The sequence below is a fragment of the Bubalus kerabau genome, chromosome 22, assembly GCF_029407905.1.
Source record: "Bubalus kerabau isolate K-KA32 ecotype Philippines breed swamp buffalo chromosome 22, PCC_UOA_SB_1v2, whole genome shotgun sequence".
In the NCBI taxonomy this organism is placed as follows: Eukaryota; Metazoa; Chordata; class Mammalia; order Artiodactyla; family Bovidae; genus Bubalus; species Bubalus kerabau.
In genome coordinates, this window is record NC_073645.1 from 21,857,193 (window position 1) to 21,885,103 (window position 27,911).

General features: G+C 37.7%; 1 protein-coding gene and 1 non-coding gene across 23 annotated transcripts in view; one reads left to right on the forward strand and one right to left on the reverse strand.

Moving 5' to 3' along the window:
* The window catches only part of R3HCC1L (R3H domain and coiled-coil containing 1 like), a 72,373-nt gene that overhangs the window by 30,561 nt on the left and 13,901 nt on the right, over positions 1-27,911 (forward strand). For 11 of the 22 annotated variants that reach the window (XM_055560286.1, XM_055560302.1, XM_055560291.1 and 8 more), the window contains 2 exons: positions 8,319-10,141; positions 24,564-24,739. In XM_055560286.1, coding sequence (XP_055416261.1) covers positions 8,333-10,141; positions 24,564-24,739 — 1,985 coding nt within the window. In that variant the 5' untranslated portion in view covers positions 8,319-8,332. Of the gene's footprint in view, positions 1-6,326; positions 6,420-8,318; positions 10,142-14,874; positions 14,980-15,002; positions 17,527-24,563; positions 24,740-27,911 lie in introns of those variants that run through there. The other 11 variants (XM_055560297.1, XM_055560295.1, XM_055560301.1 and 8 more) reach the window with 6 other exon arrangements.
* TRNAE-UUC (transfer RNA glutamic acid (anticodon UUC)) lies at positions 27,022-27,094 on the reverse strand. Its single transcript has one exon. It is a non-coding gene; the product is annotated as a tRNA-Glu (tRNA).

The following is a 27,911-nucleotide window of genomic DNA, read 5'->3' on the forward strand; positions in this document are numbered from 1 at the left end:
TTCAAATTTGGCCTGCCTCATAGCTTTTGCACTTGCTCTTCTTTTTTTCCTGGAATTATCTTTTCTAGGTAATTTTTGTGACTCTGTAACTCAACTCAAGTATCACTGGTATTAAATCCTCAAAGTGTTCTTCCCCACTTTACTATATGGTCTTGCCTTCTAAAATAGCCACACCCTCATCACTCTATTCCTGTCCCTCTTCCATCACATTTACCACTGTCAAATATTATATATTTAAATGTTTATTTTTTCTCTCTACCATTACAGTATAAGCTCCTTATTGCTGTGTTCCCAGTGTCTAAGATGGGACTTAGCACATACTACATGTTCAGTAAATGTTTGTGAAGTGAATGGGGCCCTAAGTCTCACCTAGGGGGTTGGGAGAACATCACCTATTGAGAAATTTCACTTGCCATGATTTAACAGGTAGTATTTATTTGGTGCCAGATACAGTGCTATGAGACAAAAAGACACTAACCCTACACTGAAGGAACTTAATTACTGTTTAGAAGAGAGCCAGACATGCAAATACGTAACTCTAAAGCAATATGATAACTGTTTTAATGAAAGTATTTGTATTATAGTGAGAACTTATGGGTAGGGCTGTAGCATATCAAGGAGTCAGTGATGTAATTATAAAGGAGTTAACCTTTTAGGTGAGATGTGAAGGACATGTAGGAGACTATCAAGCTGTCATCTGACTGAGAAAATAATGCATCTTAAATCACAGGTGTGAGAATGCGGCTGGGCATGTTTCTAGTACTACCAGAGTTGAATCAATTGATGGACTGTAAGTCTGATGTTAGGAGTGGCTGGAAATGACCCTGGGCAGCTGGGCAGTTTTAGGGTGGCAGTGGAGCCAGATCATGTAGGGCCATATCTGCTGTGCACGATACTTTAAAGTATGTGCATGATAAAGAGCCACTGAAGGGTTTTGAACAAAGAAATAGCCAAATCTGACTTGTATTTTAGAAAATCACAGGAAACAGTATAGAAATAGAATGAACAGTATAGAAGTAGGTAATTGAAATATCAGAGATAACGACTTGCAGATTTCTGGCCTGAACTACTAGATTGAGAGCGATACCATTCACCAAACTATTAAATTAGAGTGAGAAAGACAGTGAATCTTTCAGAGGGGATGGCTAGGAGTTAAAAGTATGTAATTATATTTTAGTACTCAGAAATCTATTCATTTAGTTGTGTCACTTAATATATTTTGTATATTATGTTTAATTATAAACATTCTAAATCTACTCTTAGGATTCTTCTATTCCTTTACAGATGCACATGTATGCTACTGAGCTGAAGGATACTGGCATTTCTTAGTTTTGTCTGCTTCTAAGTAGACCAGTGAGAATAAGAATGCTCTTGATAGTCCAGTAAAACAAAGGCAGTTGTTTTATTAATATGCGAAAAAGTGATTCTAAATCTAGGCCCTTCATAGTTTTAGACATATATGAAAAAATGCTCCCAAATTTGTTGAGGGTAAATTTCACCACATAGGAGTGTTGTCCATTCAGTCTTAATTTATGAATAATAAGTAGACTTTACTTCTTTTGTTGCTTTATTTTTTGATCATTATGAAATTTGGGAAATTAAATTGTGCAGAGATAAACTTATCTGTAGATTCATGGGTTAGTTGATCCCTTGGTTTGTTATATTCCCTTGCTGGAAGTGAAAAAAATCCGAAATAGACAAGACACAAGAGGAAAAGCAAGACGGTGTTTGTTCTTCTGGCATTAAGGCCCCATTAGAGATAAAATACAGACACACAAGTGAGCCGCAAGTGCAACTTTAAATTCTCTAGTAGCTACATTAAGAAATGCAAAAATAAACAATCACTTTCATGTCTTTTATTTAACCAGTTATATACAAAATAGTATCAAACATATAATCAATATAAGAATATTAATGAGACATTTTATTTTTATTTTCTGTACTAAGTCTTTGAAATCCAGAGACATTTTATAAAATAAAAATAAAACATTTTTATAAAAAATTGTTGGACAATGTGGCCCTAGGTTCTTCTTAGACCAAAAAATAGAGGTTTCTCAGCATTCTGCCACATTGGTGAAGTTATCTTCCCAACATGAAATATTTTCTGTGCTGTTTTATTATCCTATGACATATATTAAAGAGGTTGCCCTTTTCTCCATTCATCGTTTTCCTACTTATTTTGTCCAATAAAAATCTGTTTGTCAATTTTCATTGCCAAAAAAAAACAAACAAAAAAATTTTCATTGCCTTTGCTTTCTCCTACACCAATTTAGGGTAATGGCCTGTTATACTAAAGCAACAGCATATCTTTAAGTTTTAGTAATTTTGTTTTTAATTACAAAGATAACTACATTTATTGTAACAAATTCGACCAGTTCTGTGCTAAATGTATAAAGAGAAATTCTGAATCCCTGTCTCCTCAGTTCTGCTCTCCCCCATGTAACCACTGTTAACGGTGCAGATAATAGCCTTTCTCCCCTTATTAGGGATGTATATTTTTGAGATAACTTTGTTAAATGAGAAAATTGGTACTTTGAAAATATATCTTAAAGTGGACCTGTTTAAAATGGTGACTAAATTTCATAATTATTAATGAAAATAATTGCTAGGGCAATTTTCTGGCATGAAAACATTTTACCATGTATTTAATAAATTTTAAGTTATAATTGCAGCTGTGCTATTCTTAGAATTAAACAAAGAAGAAGTATTAATACTTTGTTGTTACAATTTTTTTCGCTGAAGTTGTGTGATAGTCTGATAGCATCCTTTTACTTTGATTTTCTTGGTATTTATCAAATAGATTTGGGCTTCCCCAGTGTCTCAGTGGTAAAGAATCCCCCTGCAGTGCAGGAGATGCGGTTCGATCCCTGTGTCAGGAAGATCCCCTGGGAGAAGGAAATGGCAGCACACTCTTGTATTTTTGTCTGGGAAATCCCATGGACAGAGGAGACTGGTAGGCTGCAGTCCCTGGGGTCTCAGAGTCGTATACGACTTAGTGACTAAACAGCAGCAACAATCCTATAGAGTAGACGAGCTTTGGTTTTACCAAAACTGTTGAGAGTGTTAGCAATTTCTCAAGAGATTTCTCTTAAGCCCTTGACATTTCTTTTCTTGATTTCTGTCCTGTCATCATCCTTGTTAGATTTTTCTCTTCTTCAGTTGTTCAGTGGTTTGATTTTGCTGCATCTTCATTCCCTAAGGGTTTTGCTCTGAGATGAGTACTCCTTCAATATTATTTTATAGACTTCATGAAATCCTGCGTTGTTTTCAGTGTTTGTATTTTCACTTTACAATTGAATTGCGTTGTGTTTACTTTGTCTTTTGGATGCTTGCAACCTGAGGCCATTAGTGAGTGAGAGATGGGGCAAAGCCATCATTGCGACTATGTATTTGCAATAGATGTTAGTGCCAAATAGAGTGGATTTTATAAGTGATCAAGGCACTTCTGATTCCTGTGTAAACTTGTAACTTAAAGAACCCAACTGCCTATTTAAATAATAGCTAATTTTTATTGAGACTTACAACATGACTGGCAAATTTCCATATATGCATCATGTAATTACTTTGTTCAGTGTGTCTGAGAATAAGTCTTTTGTTTTCTTCATTTTATACTTTGAGTAAACAAAGGCTTAAAGTAGTAACTTTTGCCACAATGAAGCTAAGTAATTTGTCTGATATAAGGGCTAGTCAAGCATGGGGCTGGGAACCACAACCTATACTTGATTGTACTAATGTGTACACACACACACACTTTTGTACAGAAAAAAAAAAGGATTGTAATTTTCTTGTTTCACTTAGTATTATGTTTTGGATATGAAAACATATCCAAATATGTTTCATTTGGGCTGTGAATGGGCTGTAATTTTAAGAAAACTTCCCTGTTTAGATTTTGTGTACAGTTTTTGCTTATTTTTCATTTTAGTAATGTTGATGTCCTTGGTAACTAAGGGGCTTAGATTTTAATAGCCCTATGAGAAATAAGAGTGAAGGTATTGGGCCTGGGAGAGATGAGTTGGAACTGAGCTCACCTCCTAAAGCCTTGATTTCTCAAAGTGTTAACCCTCACTCAAAGGGTAGACTAGGAAAAAAAAAAATTACTTAGGGTTACAGAAAGAAAGAAAGAAAGTATGCTTGCCTGTTTTCACCTGGGTTCTGAGTGAGGGGGGAAAGTTTCCTAAGATTGTGTACCTACTGTTTTATTCACATCTAGGTTTGTGTTTTATATTTGTATTTACTGCATCATTAAGAAAACTTCAAACTTAAAAATTAACATTAATGTAGAACCATTCTATAATAGAGAAATGCATATAGTCTGGCTGTTTGGAGTTCCCATTGATAAAGCCCCACTGATGTTGAGCTCACTATCCAAAATTACAACAACAACAAAAGAAAACAATACTTTAAACAAAAGTCAGAGACACAAGGGACAACAGAATTAAATCCTCAGGAATTTCACAAAGTAGAACTATTAAATAATTAAAATTACTTGCAAAGTTCATTTAAAAGGAAATACTATAATTATAGTGAAAGTGAAAGTCACTCAGTTGTGTCTGACTGTTGTGACCCCATGGACTATAAAGTACATGGAATTCTCGGCCAGAATACTGGAATGCGTAGCTATTCCCTTCGCCAGGGGATCGTCCCAACTCAGGGATCGAACCCAGGTCTCCCACATTGCAGGTGGATTCTTTACCAGCTGAGCTACTAGGGAAGCCCTTAACATTAATAAAATAGAAATATTAAAAATGATTAAAGATAGAAGAAGAAAAACAAAACTATTAAAAAACTTAAAGGCCATGGAGATCAGGGCCAGGGTGTGTGATAAATAGCACTTCACAATAAAACGTTAGTCATTAAAAAAAAAAGCTGATTGGATAGCATGTAATGTAAAATAGACAAATGTGAAGAGAAAACTAATGATACAGAAGATGGGTCCGTAGGTACTGCCCTGAATAAATAGAATTGGTAAAATTCAAAAGCATAGTGTTATCCCAGTAGAAAAGCAATTGTTAACACAAACCAGAACACTGAGTAGACACCTGAGAAAGCACAACGTGTAAGAGAATATCTTGAGAATCATCAGAGAGGAAAGAGAGATCCTTACAAATCAGTGACAAACTGATGACAGATTTCTCAACAGTAACAGTAGAAGTCAGAATACATTACAGCATGGGAGCGATGTAAAGGTATCTTCAGACAATAAATATGTTGTAAAATAAAAGCTTCATACAGTTGTCTCAGAGACATACAATAATGATCAATGTGTAACATTATAGAAAAGGAGATAATCAGACATTATTGCTCTCTGATGTGATGCAGTAGGAAGTTCATAACACCATGTATGCCATATACTTCCTAAAAAAGGATTAAATCCCAATTCTATCAAGTCAGTGGGTCAGACACCATTTTTTAGGAAGTTTAGAGATTATATATAAGAACTTATTAGTGCTAAAGAGTACAAGCAGCAAACTCCAGAATGTGGTAAATTCTAAAAGAACATCTAACCCACTTTCTTTAAGAAATGAATGGCAAGATAGGAAAACAAAAACAGTGTTCACAGATAACACATTGGTAGCTTGAAATCAACCACGGTAGGCATATTTACACCACAGAGATCAGTGAATGCCCTAAATCGGGTTTTGATTTATTGCTTATTGATTGTCTAGGCTTAAAATGATGGAGCAGTGCTGATAATGCTGACTTACAAAAGTGCCATGTCTTTAGCTATTTATTGTATTGTGCGTAATTCAAAAAACTGGGAATATCTTCTTTCATTCAAAAATGATTATCCACTTCAGCAAAGAAGTCACACCACTCACATTGGTGACATCATTGATATAAATCGAAGTATTACCCAGTACCCCAAACTACACTTAGAAAGCCGGTTGCTAAACATTTACCAGCACAGTGCTGATTAGGGCATAATCAAATTCAGTGCTTTGGTAGAAAATAGACAATAATATAAATTTATTATACTGTTATTCAGCTTTCAGAATCATCATGGTAACATATAGGCATTAACTAAGAAAAAAAAGGTTAAGTTTCAAAAGCCATTTGCTGTAGCATAAAATTTGAAGCCTTTGATATATGTCTATTGTGGATGACAAATAGAATCATATTTAGAGTTTGAAGAACACTTAAAATTAATACAGGCGAATCTGCCTTACAGATAGAAATTCTTTCTCTAATGTTAATCCATTGTCTAGGCTGTATTTAAATTATTCTAGAGGCAGAGCTCATTTACCTGATAATAGTGCTGGAGAATTCTAAAAGTAGAGTTCTTTTTTATCTTGAGGTATACTTTGTTTTCTTTTAATTTTTTCCAGCTAGTTCTGATAGTTGACTTCTGGAGAAACACAGAAGTAGCCAACCTTGTAGAGCAGCCAGCCGTGTAGAGCAGCAGTCCTCCAGGTATGAAGGTAGCTGGACCGTCTCCGTTTAGACCTTTTGGGCAGAGTATACCTTTAGTTTCTGCAACCACTTGTGTCATATATTTTCTGGACTCGATTTTAGACCATGTTGCCTTTCTAAACATCCACGTCACTGTCTTTTGACTTTTATTGACTTTGTAGATGAAGTAAAAGCCTTTAGACCTTTTTTTTTTTGGTTCCAGTTATACATTTTATTCTATGTTGCTTGAATTTTTTTTAACCCAAAGCAAGTCTTCGTATTTATTCATTCTTAGTCTTAATATTGTTTTCAGCACAGCATTCCCGATTATAGAAATGATATTATAATTTTATCATTTTTGGTATTTATTAATCCTGTCAATTTTGTATCAGTTGCACATTTCATAAACACAGTGTTTATTGTTTGCATTGAAATTTTTGTTTAAAATGTTGAACTTTAAAAGGTATCAATAATACAGTTCTCCATTAAATAGCCCTCTCTGAATTTACTTCTATCTTATCATTACTTTTTGCTATGAGTCTACCTACCAGTTCTTAGTCACCCGTATTTCACTATCTTACAGTCCATCGTGATGTGTTTGTCAGATGCTTGGCTCAACTGAGACTGGGTTACACTATGTCTCTAGTGTCCTCTCCAGTGAAATATACTTCAGTACTTCTGTTTTTGAAAAGTAGGCATTTTCAAAAGATCCTGGCATGGTTAAATGTTGAAGTCGCATTCTTCCACAAATGGAAAGATAGAAAATCCATGGAGAATGATGAGCTAGATAGTTAAGACATTAGAAGAGAAAAGGGACAGGTGGATCACTGGGCTAAAAAAGAAAATAGCCTGAGCCATGAAAGTGGAGCTTATTCAGTGAGGAAGTATTCTGATCAGGTGAAATGGTAGGGATCTCTAATAGAGTGAACAGGATTTGTTAGTCTTTCCCTCCTATTATCTTTTTCCTTTGAAAGGTATGTGGTAAAATATTAACATGGTGCTTCTAAGAATCCGCCTGCAATGCAGGAGACCTGGGTTCAATCCCTGGGTTGGGAAGATCCCCTGGAGAAGGAAAAGGCTACCTATTCCAGTAGATTGGCCTGCAGAATTCCATGGACTGTGCAGTCCATGGGGTTGCAAAGAGCTGGATGCAACTGAGTGACTTTCACTTTCACTTTTCTGAGTGTATATGGGTGTTTCTTTGCTATGTGTAGGATCTTCTTATTCTCTTTGCTCTGGACAGACTAGTACATACTTCAGAGTATTATTTTGAGGATTAAAAGAATAACTCACTGTAAAATTGTCTAGTACATTCCCCTGTATTTTGTAGATAGTAGATAAAGTTTTATTTAACCTTTGTTAAATTTTTCCGCTTGTTTAATTCCATTGGCCAACCATAGTAGAGGTTGTCAGGGAGTTAACCAGTGAGTTGTCTCATCATATTCCTTGACCTCCACCCTCCTTTATTGTACCCAAACCAATTTATTTGCTACTGGAAGGAAGAAAAATATATAGTAGGTCACTTGATTAAATAGTGTTAATAGAATGATGACTTTCTCTTTCCCACAACCTATTTCTTTCCTAAAGATCATAGTTTACAAGCAATATCTTCTAGAAAATAGTCTGATTAGTTGTCTCATTTTCTAGCCCACATTCAGGCTACTCTTATTCATATGTTACTCTTAAAATCAGCAAGATAGAGGAAAGAGGCTATAAAGATAAAATCCATGGGTTCCTGAGTTATTTTGGAATTTACTTTCCTTAGTTGCTCACCTGATTGCATTAATTAGTTTATGGCAGGTTTTACTCTCTTTGAACTTGAGAGGTTCTATAGGATGGATTAGTAGGCCCTGTCTTTAAAATCTCTCAGTTCAATACATTGTAATTAGTTTTTGGTAATTGAATCATTTTGTCTTTTTCTCTTTCAGATTGAGGTGGTGCCATGCAGCAAGAAGCAGAGAGATGCAGAGTTCGAGCCAGGAGGCCTGACATGGCACTTTATGTACCCAAAGCTCGAAGGGGTATAGTACTACTCAAATCAGGTGATGAGGGAAACAGCTGTGGTCCACCTAACTCTGTGGTGAAAGAAGAACAAAGGGAAGATTCTCTCTCCCAAAAGGAGATCTTTCGAGACAAATGCGAGACTCCAAGACTAAGTATTAATTCTGATAAAAAGGAGCACAGTCGTAGAGAAGTAAAGAAATCTTCAACAAAATTTAAAAAAGATACATGCCTTCAAGAAAGAAAGAAAGATAGGGTTTGTACTAAGAGGGCAACTGCAGAATCCAAAGAAGTATTGTCCCAAGGACATCAGCAAAGAATCTTGAACACTGGGGTTGTACCTAGCATACCTTTACAAAGACATTTTAAACCTAAGAAGGTAGAGTGTTTGGAGGTTGAAACCAGAGATGTGGTAGGACATGATGGGTTGCTTCTATCTCAGTCTTGTTCAGAAATCAGTAAGGCTCGGGTTCCAAACAAGCCATCCACAAACTTGCAAAATTCTGATAGCAAGAGAAATGAACTAAATGGGGAAATATTTGAAGATAGAAATTTGGAAAACAGAATGGAAACTGATGCCAAGATTATGAAGATACTATCCCAGTTTCCTGGAGATTTTAATTCTGTGGTGAAACCTGAGAGTATGATCTCACCAGTAACACAAAACTCTGATTCTGGAATTGTACAACGAGGCATGCAAACCTTAGGTGGAATGCTGAAGCACAGCAATGGAGCCATCACTACCGAATCTGTTCCTGGAAGTTCGGATGGTCTCATTGGTCAGACTCACGTAGACTTGGATGCTGAGAATGTTGGTGATACAGCCAACAGGACAGATTCCGTCTCGAGTCAGAAAGGTATGGATTCCATTCCTGAGACTGTGGGTCACCTCTCTCATCAAATGACTATGGGCAGCAAATTAGAGAGCGCAAATGACATTTCTGATCCAACAAGGATTAGAGAGTGTGAGGAGAATGACAACACTGCCGATGAGTTTTGTGTAAAGCACGAGTCTTCTGACACAGCTGCCCTTGCTCATGAAACATGTACAGATAATGAGTCTGAGAGTGTACGTGACATTACCAGTAAGACATGTACAATGGACATTACACATACCATATCTGATCAGATAACTGTAGGCAGCCCTTGTGTAGTTGCAGTTAGAGTAGCTGATGAGGCTTGTAGCAACACAGGGAGTTTCTCAGACTGTTTAGAAATGAATGCAGATACAGCCCTTCTTCATGCAGCTAAAAGTGGGAATGACACTGAAAATTTCAGTGACCTGACTGCTTGCTCAGATGTCTATGCTGAGAGTATTTCATCTAGTTTCACAGAGTCAACAGGAAAGTTGATAGAGAGCTTGTCAGATTGTGCTTCCTCCTTACCTATAAAGAAGATAACTGGTAGTAATTGTAACACTTTTTTGGACTCTGAACCCAGTATGTTAAATGGGACAAACGTGTTTTCAGATAATGCCTTGGGCAGTGATCTTGATGGTACTGGTGATATAACAGAGGCATTGCATGAACTTAAGACTGCTGAAGAGTTCAAAACAAAAGAAGATGGCAACTCAGAGAATGTGGAATTTGGTGTATCCTTTCCTGATATAGAATCAGTATCTAAGGAAACATCCGTGGAGCCTAAAGCAACAGATATATCTCACACAGAAAGAAGTGCTGCTACTGAGGAGAGCTGGGAGTCTATGTTCAATGACGATGGTGAGTGCCTGGACCCGCGTCTTCTACAAGAGGTATGTTTTAGTAGAAATTGCTTGCCACTTAGGTAGTTTATCAATTCGTAGAACCTAGGATTTGGAGAATAATTTTAGCAGACATTTTTGTACAGTCACACATTCACTCATATTACATCCAATGTAACAAACTAATAGGATTGTAGATTGCAAAAAGAACGTCTGACCTTTAAGAAACAAAACGTCTCCTGGTAAACTTTATCTGTAATAGCGGAATCCTGAGAGAGCTTACTGAATAGATTAAAGATGAGTTTAGTGGCTTCTGGCTAACTGTTGAGAAAATACACGGGGAAACTTGTTTGAAAAGGCTTTTCTGTGTTGACAAGATGTATTTTACACCAGCCTATTTGAAGAGAAGAATAATTTATTATTCATACTTATTTTATTCTTCCAACAGATGTTGGAATGTTGTTAGACACTCTAGAGGAAAGGAAGGGTGTGATAAAGGAATGTATGGTGGTTTTTTTAAGAAGTTTGTGCTGAGTTAAAGAGTAAGTGATTGTTGAATACATTGCAAAGAGTCAGACATGACTGAGCGACTGAACTGAACTGAGGTAGAGTTCATAAATACAAAATGTTGGATTTGAAGGCATTTTAGAAATTATTTAGTTCAGTCTTTTCATTTTCTTGATTTAGACATTCCCTCTATCCAGCATTTAAATTCCTTACCATGAATAAGAATCGTTGGTTTTGAATAGTAGAATCATTTCCCCTTTTATTCCTTATAGCGAGTTCATATAACCTTTGCCCAGAAGGGGAAAAAAATCATTTCCCTATAAAATTTCCAGTTTTATACGTGGGGAAATTGAAGGTTAATGGTTGTATTTTTAAGAAAGGAAGATTCAGGATTTCAGTCTACTGTCTTAATCCTGTATTTATGTTCTTTCTACCAGACCACTTCCTCACGTATAAGATAGTTTTGTATGAGTGACTCCACAGAGCGTTTTAAATGCTAAGTGATGAGTCTTTTGTTTCCGATAGTTGAACCAGAAGTACAGAAAAATGTTTACAAGCCCGTATAAAAGAGACACATGAAACTGAAGAGGGCAACCCATTGGACAGAATTGAGTTTTCAATATCAAGCACTTCCTCCTTGCTCTTGGGAGGTGTTTGCATGCACATTTGTACCAATTAGTACTTGTTATTGTGAAGTCAGGAAACAGTAGATCTTAAACATTTCTTAGAAAGAATATAGAGCAGAAAGGCATCTACATATTAATGTTCACGGACCCTTTGAAATTGCATGCAAAATTTTGTACGTGAGTCCAGTCTTTCATAACTTTCATCAGATTCTCCAAGGTGATTGTTTCCAAAGTATGGTCCCTGGACCAGCAGCATAAGCATCACTAGGGAACTTACTAGAAATGCAAACTCTGTAGCGAGATTCACATGCACATCAAGTGAGAACCACTGCTCACAGGCAACATGCAAGCTTAAATTATATCAAGATGTGAGTGTGGTAACATGAGAGGGCCGTCAGCTCATAATGAAAAAGAAAAACACTGGTCCAGCAGAGATTTTAGACCCAAATCAGGTTAAAATATACTAATAATATGGTGAGTTAGGTGATTATAGAGAAGTTATTAAGGACCCAAGCATTGGGAGAAGGCCTTAGTCGTGGGAAGGAAGCAGTGTTCTTAGTTGGCAAAGGGACTGCTTAAGGAGGTGAGAGACCACAGGTGTGCGTAGGTAAGAACAAAACAAAGCTTCTTACAAACGGAGGGCATAGAACACAGACCCTTTTTATACATGGTAGGACTCCATAAATATTTACTGAATGAATGTGAGTCACTAGGGCAGAGTTGTCTCTGCCTTTCTGGGTAGCCTCCAGGAGCTTTCAGACATCACAGCTGCTTGAACTTTGATTCTGTGTGGTAGCTTAGGGCTATGGCTTCTGTGTTGGGAGGAGGGAGGTTCAGGTGTGCAACTCTGTTGTTAGATCTTAACACTGTTCAGGTGAGAAAGAATTTAGGCAGCCAAGTCTCTAGAGGGGCATAGTAATATTGCCAAAGAAAACACTGGCTTGAACTAAAGTTGGGAACAGTTGGAAATCAGAGCTGGTGGTGTTTTAAGCTGAAGATAACCAGTGCCTGGGCATTGTGTTTGGGTATCTTTTGAGGTGCTTGGTAACATTTGGGATCTATGTTGAGGCATGAAGATAGATGAGAGCAGGAAAGAAGTTGGATTGAGAATGCAAGTAGTGGATCCAGCTCCCAGCTGTTGTCTCCTGTGCTTTGGGTTTTAAAACGTGTAATAATGATAATGTTATTAAAAGATGTCACAAATCCAGGAAAATTAATAGCCTTTTGGTGACTATTACTCCTAATTTATTATTTACATTGTTCCAAATGTACTTTATTAAAGTAAGTGTCTGCTTACCTTGAAAACTTTCCAACCAAAGATTTTTGGCTCTTTTCCCACCTGGCCTATTTCTTTGATGACAATGGCTAGCCATAGAGGTGTGCCTAATACTTCTGGTAGGCAGGGAAGTATGCTCTAGAGCAGGGTGTGGTCATCATTGGCATGTGAAGCAGTTTCCTGACCTTTTGAACTTCTAAATCTGCTTGAGTCATTAGCTCCCAGAACTGCAGCTCTTGATGAGTCTCTAAAGATTACATGATCTCCTAAAGCCATGGTATGGGATACCCAGAAATTGAGATTTTTAACTGATAAAGAAAAGGATATTGGCATGACTTCTTTTAACCTTTAATATCTTGGTACCAGAACATAGGAATTAATGTCTAGATAAAACTTCCTTTTCTGCCTCCTGTATCAATCAGCAGACTTAATAGTAGGAGGGTTAGTGAGATGTCAGCAGCATAACGTTGATATTGCTAGATGCTGGCACCTGGTCCCTTCACTGGCCATTTCTGGTTTGAGGTATGTTTTTAGATAGGGGTAAATATTTAGGTAGGAGTTTTCTTTTGTTATATACAGTTACTAACAATGTATAACCATGGAAAAGAGAAAAGGAACACCATTCATTTCCAAATCATCATCTTTCTGTGTGTGCCTACTCATATTCATACTTTATCAGTGGTATCTTTCCATCTAGTCGTTCCAGTCATGCTGGGAAGATGAGGGAATCCAGAGATGTCTCCCTATTTTTTCAGTCTTCCTCTTGACTACAAGTTTAATCTACTACAGTGTTCTCACTGTCCAGTGGGTTTGGATAGCATCTTCCCAGGAATGCCGGCATCAGTTTGCCATATTAACCTTCTGTACTGTGTGAATAGGATCCAGGTCCCTGTCGGTTCAGTGTATTGACTTGGTCCCGGCCAGTATTTATGTGCCACATATTACTATTCGTTAGGGGCAGCTAGAGCTCTCACATTTGTCCTCTGGCACTGGATCAGTGAGTATTCATCTGACATGCCTCATTATTGTAGCTTTCTTTTTTATTTCCTTTTGTTCTTCTCCTTTTCTGTATTCTTACTCACTTTCACCCTTTCTTCTCTCTTACTATGCCTTAATCCAAGGCGATAGCCATGGCTTTCTCTCACTGATGATTTTCAGTGATACTGAAATGTTGCTGATGCCTATTCTAGAGAAATCTTTAGATGGCACCTTGAATGCCATTCTGCCTGTTCTGTGTTATACATTTTATGAGGTCAAAGTTTGTATTTCTAGTCTTGGTTTCTTGATAAGGTCAGTGGAGGCATAGCCCTAGATATATTGTATAATTTTATTTGTAGGTGGAGAACACCACTGAAGACATTAGCTACTCTTAATGTGTAAAATGTTAAAAAGTTTAAAAGTCTAAATGTATCCTTCTACTGTTGTAAAGGATTTATGCCCAAAGCAGTATAGAAAAGGGATGGAAGCCATAACTTACGCTGTATATTATACATTGTAGTTTTATTATCTTTTTAGGGAACTCTTTTTGGATGTGTTTGGACTTTAGGTCATGAGAAATTTTACAAAATGTTTGAAAATACTTTAAAAACAGTGTTATTTCCCTGTTTGCCAAATACGGGAAGTTAAATGGGTAAAACATTTTAATTCTAGCTTTTGATTTGTTCACATTACTATGGACCAACATGAAAAATTCTTGGCTGTTAACTCTCAGTTTTCCGTGGTAATGGAATACCAGCGATAGAATCAAATCCAGATAATCCAAAGGTGTTATTTTTTGTATATAGCTTAAGCCTGTTCTTCAGCCAAATCCCAAATCTTTTAATTTGTCAAAGTTTATAGTAAATAATAAATCGTAAATTTTATTTTCTTCAGTAGAAAGTGAGTTAATAAGCAGTTAATTAGCTACAGGGTAAGAGTAGAAGAGAAAAATAGAAACAAAGGGCTTGAATAACGTAACCTAAATAATAAGAATTGACTGCATGGTTTAACTCTGTGAATAATTATGAAAATAGATATAGTGACATTGAAGTAACTGCAGTAATGTTATACCAGCAACTCCTGGTCCAGTCTCTGTTGTCCATGTCCCTGTAATCTCCTGATATGCCCAATATTTAAATTGGTTACAGCCGCAACTATAGTTTAAAGTGGTGTATTATGTTTAATTGTGATTACAGGTATCTACATAAATTTTTTTTCCCTACCTTCTAAGATCAGAGGCAATATTACAATATAGGCCTTGAAAAATAAGATCTAGGAACTGGAACTTTCACCTAAGAGAATTGTATGTGTCTTTTTTTTTTTTTTTTTTTAAGTGGAATGTTAGCATTGAAAGGGACCTGTAACATAATATTTTATGTTTACCTCTTGCTTTATAGGTAAGGCAGCTAAGCCCCAGAAAGGTTATTACTGACCTAGCTAAGGTTACTGCCAGAGTTGGCCCAGTCTCCTGATTTTCTAACTCTGGGCTCTTTCCATGACAGTCAGCCTTTGCCTCTACCTAAAGGTCTCAGCCAGTCAACAGACACTGTACAGCTATTCTGTGCCCAGCTCGGATACTGGTGATGTGAGCGGTGAAAGAGAAGGATAACAATGTTAAGGAGTTTATAGTCTTGTGGAGCTGACGAGACTTTCAGAAATGTCTGAAAAAAATATTCTATTTGATTAAATTGAAAATGCTATTGATTGTGAAATATATCATTATTTTATGTATCACTAAGAAAGAAATCACAGTGCTTACCCTTTGGAATTTTATTTTATACCTATCAAAAAAGCTTCTTTAGGCTTAATTATTAATAGAGGGTGTACCATGTGGTGCAGTGATAAAGAATCTGCCTCCTAATGCATGAGATGCAAGTTCCATCGCTGGATCAGGAAGATCCCTTGGAGTAGGAAATGGCAATCCACTCCAGTGTTCTTGCCTGGGAAATCCCATGGACAAAGGAACCTGGCGGGCTACAGCTCATGGGGTTACAAAGAGTCAGATATGGCTGAGCACAGCATAGTAGCACACAGACTTAGACATGAATTTTTATCACGTGTTGTATCTTATAGAAATGTGAAATATCTTGTAGGTGAAATGTCGGTGAAATAAATTGGTTAGTTTCCTAAAACTTATAGATATGTGAAATATCTTGTAGGTGAAATGTCGGTGAAATAAATTGGTTAGTTTCCTAAAACTTTGTGTTATAGCCCAACTCTTTCTAATAATTTCTTGACTTAGTCATTGATACTGATGCCTTTCCATCCTCTTATCATTTTCTGTGCCAACAAGAACTGATGATACAGCATTTCTTATAAGAATACATAAAAAAAGCAAAAATCATTGTTGCTGGATCTTAAGCCATCTTTGCATTTACATAGAAGTATTCTTATATTGAGATTTTCTTCCACACTGCTGGACCAGTGTGGAATGCCTGCAAATTTTGGTACTGGTGCTTTTGGGTCTCATGCATATGCAGGCAAGCAGTGACAATATGTATGATTCAGATGCATACTGATATTGGAGATGTTAAAATGTGCATCCTAGAACTGATGAAATATGATATATATCCAGCTTCTAAGTGTAATGATACAGTAGTATAAAGAATGGAGAAACCATCAAAATGGGGTCAATGGGAACAGCTTCAAGAGGAGATAAAGATTGAAGCTGGGTCTTAGAAGAAGAAGGATCAGAAGCAGACAAGGCATTCCAGGCTGTGGGAGCAGCTTATAAAAAAATATGGCATGTTCCCAGATTTAGGTCCTCAGTTTGTCACTATCAGAAGTTTAGATCTATTTAGAAATGTTGTTGTCGTTGCCTTCCTTTTATAATTTGTTGAATTGTTTGCATGATTTATATAACCAGAACATTTAAAGTTTATTGGTAAAGGGAAGGAAAAAAAGTATCATTTTATCCCAAATTTAAAACTGCCATCCAAAATCATTTAAAAAATATATGTTGCATAAATCAAATTCTTATTGATGAGGGCTGCATGTAAAATCAGTCTCGATAAGCAGGCATTTGGACAAAGTAATTAATTTGAGGCATGTGCCTCGAGTATTCATTCCACAAGTATTTTTTGAATGCCTAGTTTGTGCAAGTTAATGTGTGCAGTGGGAGTATATAGGGGTGAATATGACATATCCCTTGTAGTTGTATTATAGAATCAGAATATTGATGAGGAAGCTGAAACTCCAGCTTTACTCCCTGTATTAATTTGTTAAGGCTGCCAGAGCACAGAACCCTAGACTGTCTGTGACAAGTTCAGTTCAGTTGCTTAGTCATGTCCGACTCTTTGAGACCCCATGAACAGCAGTAACCAGGTCTCCCTGTCCATCACCAACTCCCGGAGTCTACTCAAACCCATGTCCATTGTGTTGGTGATGCCATCCAACCATCTCATCCTCTGTTGTCCCCTTCTTCTCCTGCCCTCAATCTTTCCCAGCGTCAGGTCTTTTCAAATGAGTCAGCTTTTTGCATCAGGTGGCCAAAGGATTGGAGTTTCAGCTTCAACATCAGTCCCTCCAATGAACACCCAGGACTGATCTCCCTTAGCATGGACTGGTTGGCTCTCTTTGCAGTCCAAGGGACTTGCAAGAGTCTTCTCCAACACCACAGTTCAAAAGCATCAGTTTTTCGGCACTCGGTTTTCTTTATAGTCCAATTCTCACATCCATACATGACTACTGGAAAAACCATAGCCGTGACTAGACGGACCTTTGTTGACAAAGTAATGTCTCTGCTTTTTAATATGCTGTCTAGGTTGGTCATAACTTTCCTTCCAAGGAGCAAGCGTCTTTTAATTTCATGGCTGCAATCACCATCTGCAGTGATTTTGGAACCCAGAAAAATAAAGTCAGCCTCCGTTTCCACTATTTCCCCATTTATTTCCCATGAAGTGATGGGACTGGATGCCATGATCTTAGTTTTCTGAATGTTGAGCTTTAAGCCAGCTTTTTCACTTTCTTCTTTCACTTTCATCAAGAGGCTTTTTAGTTCGTCTTCACTTTCTGCCATAAGGATGGTGTCATCTGCATATCTGAGGTTGCTGATATTTCTCCCAGCAGTCTTGATTCCAGCTTGTGCTTCCTCCTTCCCAGTGTTTCTCATGATGTACTCTGCATATAAGTTAAATAAGCAGGGTGACAATATATAGCCTTGACGTACTCCTTTTCCTATTTGGAACCAGTCTGTTGTTCCATGTCCAGTTCTAACTGTTGCTTCCTGACCTGTATACAGGTTTCTCAAGAGGCAGGTCAGGTGGTCTGGTATTCCCATCTCTTTCAGAATTTTCCACAGTTTATTGTGATCCACACAGTCAAGGGTTTTGGCATAGTCAATAAAGCAGAAATAGATGTTTTTCTGGAACTCTTTTGCTTTTTCAGTGATCCAGCAGATGTTGGCAATTTGATCTCTGGTTCCCCTGCCTTTTCTAAAACCAGCTTGAACATCTGGAAGTTCATGATTCACGTATTGCTGAAGCCTGGCTTGGAGAATTTCGAGCATTACTTTACTAGCGTGTGAGATGAGTGCAATTGTGCAGTAGTTTGAGCATTCTTTGAGATTGCCTTTCTTTGGGATTGGAATGAAAACTGACCTTTTCCAGTCCTGTGGCCACTGCTGAGTTTTCCAAATTTGCTGACATATTGAGTGCAGCACTTTCACAGCATCATCTTTTAGAATTTGAAATAGCTCAACTGGAATTCCATTACCTCCACTAGCTTTGTTCGTAGTGATACTTCCTAAGGCCCACCTGACTTCACATTCCAGGATGTCTGGCTTGAGGTGAGTGGGAGTGATCATACCTTTGTGATTATCTGGGTCATGAAGATCTTTTTTGTGCAGTTCTTCTGTGTATTCTTGCCACCTCTTCTTAGTATCTTCTGCTTCTATTAGGTCCATACCATTTCTGTCCTTTATTGAGGCCATCTTTGCATGAAATGTTCCCTTGGTATCTTGATTTTTCTTGAAGAGATCTCTAGTCTTTCCTATTCTGTTGTTTTCCTCTGTTTCTTTGCATTGATCGCTGAGGAAGGCTCTCTTACCTCTCCTTGCTATTCTTTGGAACTCTGCATTCAGATGCTTATATCTTTCCTTTTCTCCTTTGCTTTTCACTTCTCTTCTTTTCACAGCTATTTGTAAGGCCTCCTCAGACAGCCTTTTGCTTTTTTGCATTTCTTTTTCTTGGGGAAGGTCTCCTGTACGATGTCACAAACCTCCGTCCATAGTTCATCAGGCACTCTGTCTATCAGATCTAGTCCCTTAAATCTATTTCTCACTTCCACTGTATAGTCATAAGGGATTTGATTTAGGTCATACCTGAATAGTGTTTTCCCCACTTTCTTCAATTTAAGTCTGAATTTGACAATAAGGAGTTCATGATCTGAGCCACCGTCCATTCCCGGTCTTGTTTTTGCTGACTGTGTAGAACTTCTCCATCTTTGGTTGCAAAGAATATAATCAATCTGATTTCGCTGTTGACCATCTGGTGATGTCCATGTGTAGAGTCTTCTCCTGTGTTGTTGGAAGAGGGTATTTGCTATGACCAGTGCGTTCTCTTGGCAGAACTCTGTTAACCTTTGCCCTGCTTCATTCTGTACTCCAAAGCCAAATTTTCCTGTTACTCCAGGTGTTTCTTGACTTCCTACTTTTGCATTCCAGTCCCCTATAATGAAAAGGACATCTTTTTTGGGTGTTCTAACAGGTCTTGTAGGTCTTCATAGAACCATTCAACTTCAGCTTCTTTAGCGCTACTGGTTGGGGCATAGGCTTGGATTACCATGATATTGAATGGTTTGCCTTGGAAACAAACAGAGATCATTCTGTCATTTTTGAGATTGCATCCAAGTACTGCATTTTGGACTCTTTTGTTTACTATGATGGCTACTCCATTTCTTCTAAGGGATTCCTGCCCACAGTAGTAGATATAATAGTCATCTGAGTTAAATTCACCCATGCTAGTCCATCTTAGTTTGCTGATTCCTAGAATGTCAATGTTCACTCTTGCCATCTCCTGTTTGACCACTTCCAATTTGCCTTGATTCAAGGACCTAACATTCCAGATTCCTATGCAATATTGCTCTTTACAGCGATAGACAACTAGCCAATCTGATCACACGGACCACAGCCTTGTCTAACTCAGTGAAACTAAGCCATGCCTTGTGGGGCCACCCAAGATGGATGGGTCATGGTGGAGAGGTCTGACAAAATGTGGTCCACTGGAGAAGGGAATGGCAAACCACTTCTGTATTCTTGCCTCGAGAACCCCATGAACAGTATGAAAAGGCAAAAAGATACGACATTGAGAGATGAACTCCCCAGGTCAGTAGGTGCCCAATATGCTACTGGAGATCAGTGGAGAAATAACTCCAGGAAGAATGAAGGGATGGAGCCAAAGCAAAAACAACACCCAGTTGTGCCTGTGACAGAGTACCATAGAAATTTGTTCTCTCACAATTCTAGAGGCTAGAAGTCTAAGATCAAGGTGTCAGCATGGGTTGGATTCTTCTGAGGCCTCTCCTTGGTTTGTAAATGGCTATGTTTACATGATCTTCCATCTGTGTCCAAATTTCCTTTTATAAGGACATCACTCAGATTAGGATCTACCTTATTTTAACTTAATACCATTTTAAAGACATGATCTCTAAATACAGTTATAGTCTAAGATATTAGGGTTTATGATTTTAACTTATGAATTTTGGGAGGACACAGTGAAGCCCATAGCACTCTCTGAAGTTCTCACATTATTCAGTGTGGCCACACCAAACTGTTTAGTGAATGCTATGCTCCTTGCATGCCTTTGCACACTTCTGTCTATGATACTTTTCTCTGTATAATTTCTTTACTTGGGTAGTGAACAAGAGTAAGCAAAGTTCATTCTCCTCTACCCACTGGTAATACCTTCTTTATTACATATTAACATTCTTTGTCCAGTTTCTTTCTCTAATGTGATGTTAAACATACATTAAATGTTTGTTGGATAGGTGGTTAGGTAGTGAGGTTAAAGCTAGAGGAAGAGATAGGTCTAATTAATATTAGGTGTTATGCAGTGAGTACTATAAAAGTAGTGCAGATGATGGGACTTCCCTGATGGTCTAGTGATTAAGGGGGCACAGGTTCAATCCCTGGTTGGGAAGCTAAGATCCCACATGCTGCATGGCACAGCAAAAAAAAAACAAAACAGTGCAGATGAGGTAAATGCTATAGAAGTATAGAGGAAGAGTCAGATTATTCATGTGATCAAAAATAATGTGATCAAATCCACAGGCAGAAAGAAGCAACATGTGTTTAGGCATATTGTTGTTCAGTCGCTCAGTCATATCCAATTCTTTGCAACCCCATGGACTGCAGCACGCCAGGCTTCCTTGTCCTTTACCATCTCCTGGAGCTTGCTCAAACTCATGTCTATAGAGTCAGTGATGCCATCCAGTGATCTCATCCTCTGTCATCCCCTTCTCCTGCCTTCAATCTTTCCCAGCATCAGAGTCTTTTCCAGTGAGTCAGTTCTTCACATCAGGTGGCCAAAATATTGGAGCTTTAGCTTCGGCATCAGTCCTTCCAGTGAACATTCAGGGTTGATTTCCTTTAGGGTTGACTGTTTGATCTTGCAGTCCAAGGGGCTCTTAAGAGTCATCTCCAACACCACAATTCAAAAGCATCAATTCTTTGGCACTTAGCTTTCTTTATGGTCCAACTCTCACATCCATACATGACTACTTTAAAAACAATAGCTTTGACTATAGGGCCTTTGTTGGCAAAGCAGTGTCTCTACTCTTTAGTATGCTGTCTAGGTTCGTCGTGGCTTTTCTTCCAAGAAGCAAGCATCTTTTACTTTCATGGCTGCAGTCACCATCTGCAGTGATTTTGGAGCCCAAAAAAATAAAGTCTGTCACTGTTTCCAGTGTTTCCCATCTCTTTGCCATGAAGTGATGGGACCGGATGCCATGTCTTCGTTTTTTGAATGTTGAGTTTGAAGCCAGCCTTTTCACTCTCCTCTTTCACTTTTTCAAGAGTCTCTTTAGTTCCTCTTTGCTTTCTGCCATAAGGGTGGTGTCATCTGCATATCTCAGGTTATTGATATTTCTCCCGGCAATCTTGATTCTGGCTTGTGCTTCATTCAGCCTAGCATTTTGCATAATGTACTCTGCATATCAGTTAAATAAGCAGGGTGACAATATACAGCCTTGACATACTTCTTTCCCAATTTTGAACCAGTTTGTTGTTCCATGGGTGGTTCTAACTGTTGCTCCTTGACCTGCATCCAGGTTTCTCAGGAGGTAGGTAAGGTGGTCTGGTATTCCCAGTCTCTTTCAGAATTTTCCACAGTTTGTTGTGATCCACACAGTCAAAAGCTTTAGTGTAGTCAAGAAGCAGAAATAGATGTTTTTCTGGAATTCTCTTTGCTTTTTTCTATGATGCAGAGGATGTTGGCAATTTGATCTCTGGTTCCTCTGCCTTTTTTAAATCCAGCTTGAACATCTGGAAGTTCTTGGTTCACATACTGTTGAAGCCTAGCTTGGAAAATTTTGAGCATTACTTTGCTAGCGTGTGAAATGAGTGCAGTTGTGCACTCATAGGCATAGTATTTATGCCTGTTTAGGAAGGCAGTGGCACCCCACTCCAGTACTCTTGCCTGGAGAATCCCATGGACGGAGGAGCCTGGTAGGCTGCAGTCCATGGGGTTGCTAAGAGTCGGACACGACTGAGCAACTTCACTTTCACTTTTCACTTTCATACATTGGAGAAGGAAATGGCAACCCACTCCAGTATTCTTGCCTGGAGAATCCCAGGGACGGGGGAGCCTGATGGGCTGCGTCTGTGGGGTCGCACAGAGTCAGACACGACTGAAGTGACTTAGCAGCAGCAGCAGCAGCAGCAGCAGCAGACATAGTATTCCTTTTTGGTTGGAATGTAGCATATTTTAAGGGATGACATGACATAAAGCAAGAAAGGTTTTATATATATATATGTGTGTGTATATATATATGTGTGTATGTGTGTATATATATATATATATACACACACACACACACACTATTACTGATGTTTTCAATTACCACAAACTAGTGTCTTAACACAGATTTATTGCCTTACAGTTCTTGAGGTCAGAAGTCCAAAATGGGTCTCATTGGACTAAAATTAGGATATTGGTAGGATTGTGTTCCTTTCTTGAGACTAGAGTAGAATCCGTTTTCTTGCCCTTTTCAGCTTCTCTTAGATACTGCTGTCCTCCTTCCTTGGCTTGGGGCCCACTTCTGTCTGCCAACTGATCCTCGAATTCATATGGAAATGCAAGGGACTCAGAACAGCCAAAATGATTTTGAAAATGATCAAAGTAGAAAGACTGAAGCCTCCTAATTTCAGAACTTATGAAACAGTGGTAATCAAGAGAGTATGGCATTAGCATAAGGATGGTCTTGCAAGTAATTGCAGGCTCCCCTCCTTTCTGGAGCCCCCTTTCTGGGGCTCTGAGTTATTCTAAACTGTCAACTCTAGGCTTTTAAGAACTTGTTAAACATTTAGCTGATATCTTCTTGCCCGCTTGTTTGGTGGCCACTTCTTCTCATGATCTGCCAGAGGGAAAAAAGTTTAGGTATTCTCTCTCTGGGGGGAACATGTCATCCTGAGGACTTCAGTTTCCTTGCATACTCAGTCAGCTCTATGCTAAACTCAAGAAAAGCTATGATATGTATAGATTGTTTGGTCTTTCCTCATTGTTATGGTGTGAGGGATATTCTCTTCCTGCTTTGTGTATCCTAAACAGGGTGGAAATAACATGATACTTGGCCTATAATAGATTCAGGCAAGAATACTGGAGTGGGTTGCCATGCCCTCCTCTAGGAGATCTTCCCAACCCAGGGATCAAACCCAGGTCTCCTGCATTGTAGGCAGATTCTTTGCTGTCTGAGCCACCAGGGAAGCCCAATAGATTCAACACCTCATTAAAATTTGTTGAAATTGGGTTGAATTCATACTTAGATGCTAAGTAGTGTGCTAAGTACTTACTGCATCATCTCATTTAGTCTGCACCCTTACTTGTAAGGTGTTGGTGCTATTATTATATCCTTTTTTAAGATGTAAAACTGAAGCCTAGTGGAGAAAAGGAACTAGAGACACAGCAATAGATAAACATTTTCATCGATTTTACCTAAATCACCCTTTTCCTTTCCTGCCTCCCAAATAAAATTCTTAAATCCATTTTTCACTTCTCTGAGGAAAGGAGATGCATCCTTGGCATTGCAGATTCTTACTTTCTCATTTGATGGGAAAGGAGGTACAGTATGAAAGAAGGAGTGCTTGAAGGTCTCTAGTTGGACTTTTGATTAACAGAACACACTTTTGAGCCTGAAGGTTCTGGGTGTTGAGTACTAGTGTCTAGGTGAATGACAAAATGACTGTCATGGCTACTTTGCTGCCCCTTTTTATTTTTCCCTTTCCGTTCTCCTGTTTCCAGTGTGAAATAGTTAACAGCATTCAGTTTTTAATCATAGAGTAAAATTTTAAGTGTTCTTCATTACTGTACTTTCTTTATTAACCTGTGTGGGAATTCCTTTAGGTAGCTCTAAGGCTGGGGAACTTTAATTACCTGTACCACTTAACGTTTGTCATAACAAATTTCTTTGTAAGCTACCATCAACAATAGGTAGACTAGCAAAGTGTTTTCATTCTTCAACATTTTGTTTTGTTTTGCTCACTTTCAGAAAGGAAACTAGGGGTCTGATCAATAAGCTCAAATAAAACAAATGTTATTAATTCATCTCTTGAACTATTTTCTGCAGTTCAGTTTCTAAGATGTGTTGCTTGTAACTCACTGCATTGATCATTCTACATTTTCTCACACCTTGTTGATAGATGCAAGCTAAGTTTCATTCATTGCTTGTCTTTTCTGAAATTTCAGCACTTTTTCAAGTATTCCACCTGTATAATATAAACTGGGTGATATTACTGTGTTTGGAACAGAGACAAATGGTAAAGGTTAAGGAATAGGAACAAGGAGATAAAAGGGAGAATTGTTTATATATGGGAGGATATTTTATAATGCTCTGGCTTGGTATAACAGTCACATGAATGCTTCCTCCTCTCTAGTTATCAGGGAATATGAAGAACAGAGAAAGTATCCAAGAACCTAGATTTGATTATTACAACCATGAAGTTCCTGATATTGACCTCAGTGATTGTGAATTCCCACATGTCATTGAAATTTATGACTTCCCCCAAGAATTTCGTACTGAAGATCTCCTACGGATTTTCTGCACTTATCAGTAAGTATTTGCAATTGATTGGGGATGTTAGGGAAGGTGGGATGAAATTTTCTTAAAATGTCTTCTGAAAAGTCACCTCTTTTGCTTTCCTATTCCCTGTCATTTACTTTAGCATCAAGTTTGTTTATTGTGTTTTCCAAGCCCATTGGAAATCTGTATCAAACCACTCTTCTTCTAAGTTCCTTTAAAAAATGCTAAAGTCTTCCTAGATCCCAATTTAGCATTTAAGAAGAATATCATCAATAATGACTTTGAAGTCTGTCTCCACGGTGCATTTAGTCCATTTATATTTATTGTAATTATTGATATATTTGGATGTATTGCCTGCCATCTTTTTTTGTGTGTTTACTTGTCCCATCTTTTTCTCTTCTATCTTGCCTTCTTTTGGATTGATGAGGTATTTTTTTCTCGCTCCATATTTTTGGGGAATGATACTGTTTCTGTTATTTGGTAGTTACTTTAGAAATTATAAAATGCATGCTTAATTTACCAGTGACTAAGGTTAATACTTTTACACTGTTTCCAAACACTTGAAGGGTTTTAAACTCCATTCCCCAATTCCATTCCAGTGTCTCCCTAACCTCCAGCTAATATACTGAGATTTACTAGTTTGAGTCTTTTTGATTTAGTTTTTTTCTTTTTAAACTCCATTTGATGTTGCATTTTTTTTATATAGTCAGCATTCAGATTCATCTGTTTTCTGTATTCTTTTTGTGTCTCATATCTTTCATTTGAAATCTTTTTCCTCCTGCGTGGAACAGGTTCTTTAGAATTTAATTAATAACAGTCTGCTGGTAACACACTCAATTGGATTTTGTTGTCATCGTTGCTGTTGTTTCTTAATGGCTTTATTTCAACTTCATTCTTGAAAGACATTTTTGCTGGGTATAGAATCCTAGGTTGACAATTATTTTTCTCAGCAACTTGAAGATTTTATTCTGCTTTCTCCTGGCTTTCTTAGAGTAGGATGAGAAGCCCACTGAAAGTCTGAGTATTGCTTCTGAGTGTAATCTGTCTTTTCTCTTTGGGTGCTCTTAATGTTTTCTGTCTTTGGTATTATACATTTTCAGCATGATGTGACTTTGTGTTTCTTATGTTATCATTATTGAGGTTATTTGGGCTTCCTAAATATTTTTCATTGGTTTTGGAGAACACTAGACATTATTTCTTCAAATGTTGCCTCTGTACTAGTCTCTTTTATATTCTCTATGATGCTGCCAGTTGAAAGTGGATTAGACCTAACTTAATCCTCATGTTATCTCTATCATATTTTCCATTTCTTTTTCTCCTTTATATGCTGAGTAATTTCTTTAGTTCTAATCTCTTCAGCTGTGGTTAATTTGCTTTTAAATTTATCCATTGAATTTTTAAATTTCATTTTATGTTTCTTATTTTTCAAAGTTCTCTAATTTTCAAATCTGCATTTTTTTCCCTCTATTTTCAAGATTAAAAAAATTTCTTTATAAGTGTAGTGAACATAGAGCTTTTATAGTCTATGTCTAGTTATTCCTTTACCTGAAGTCCTTTTAATTCTGTTCTTACAAATTCTCACTCGTAGTGCCTTGCTTTTTTTTGGAGGTTTATTTATTTATTTATTTTAACTGTAAAGCTGGCCATTTCCTTTGGAATTTTATTTATGAGAATTGAGGTCTGCAATAAAAGAAGAGACTATCTCCTGAGAAGATATGTGTTTTCTTCTGCCAGGCACCAAGGGTCCTAACAGTCCAAAAGGCTGTAAATTAAATTATTGATTTGAGGTTATTCTGACCACTGAGATAAAGTAGAGAATGATAAAATGTGATTGTTACATCTCAACCAGCTTATTTTAACAGTACATATGCATGGCCGCTTACTTGCCACTCTTTGGTGTGGCGGTGGTTCAGTCGCTCAGCTGTGGCTGAAATGTCCATTTACTTGCTGGTCTTTGATGTGGTTGTTGTTGTTCAGTTCTTCAGTTGTGGCTGATTCTCTGCAACCCCGTGAACTACAGCACACCAGACTTCCCTGTCCTTCACTATCTCCTGGAGTTTGCTCAAACTCGTGTCCATTGAGTTTAATGTGGTGTCAAGGCCTTTTTTTTGTTGTTTTTAAATTACTAGTCTGTTGATAGAAGAGTTCTTAATGTCACCCTGATATCACCTACAACTTCCAGCAACAACTAATATCCATTCAAAGTCACCCGAGTGCAAATTCCTTATAGATTAAAATGTGTTCTCTCTTTTAAGATATTTATTTTTTTGGCTGCACCACATAACTTGCAGGGTCTGAGTGCAGGGCCTTAGTTCCTTGACCAGGGATTGAACCCAGGTCACAGCAGTGAAAGTGCTGAGTCCTTAACCACTGGGCCACCAGGGAATTCCCCATCCCCTCGCCCTTTTTTTTTAAAAACTGTTTTGCCCAAACATAATTGTTGATAGTTTTTTGGGTTTTTTAGTGACTTTATCTTTCTCAAGTCTTTCAAAGCTTTAAGTTTTTATAGACACAACTCTTATGTTTCATACTCATAGTTCATTGTTTTAATTTTATTTAATAAATTATGTAGTAAACATAAATTAAAACTGATGTAAATGGGTTTGAGAATAGTTGCACTACCTTTTATATATGTATATACTTCATACATACGTAGAGTCAGAAGTATATCTCTCTATCTTTAGCTTATAAGGAAACATAAGCTTTGGGAATAAAAGAAATAATCCCAAAAGTAAGTTATTAAGAAAAACATTTTTCAGGATCTTCAAGAAAGTCATTACCAAGAAGGGATTAATGCTTTAATGCTGTAATCCTGCAGTTAACAATAAACCAGGTCTATTGTCTGATATACAGATTTAAACTTAAAATTCAGTTCATGTACATCTTGAATTAGGGTATAGCTCCCAACTTTTCTTTTAGCGTGAGATGGTATTTTCCTGCCATGCTGCTGCTGCTAAGTCGCTTTAGTCATGTCCAATTCTGTGCGATCCCATAGATGGCAGCCCACCAGGCTCCCCCGTCCCTGGGATTCTTCAGGCAAGAACACTGGAGTGGGTTGCCATTTCCTTCTCCAGTGCATGAAAGTGAAAAGTGAAAGTGAAGTCACTCAGTCGTGCCCGACTCTTAGTGACCCCATGCACTGGAGCCTACCAGGCTCCTCTGTCCATGGGATTTTCCAGGCAAGAGTACTGGAGTGGGGTGC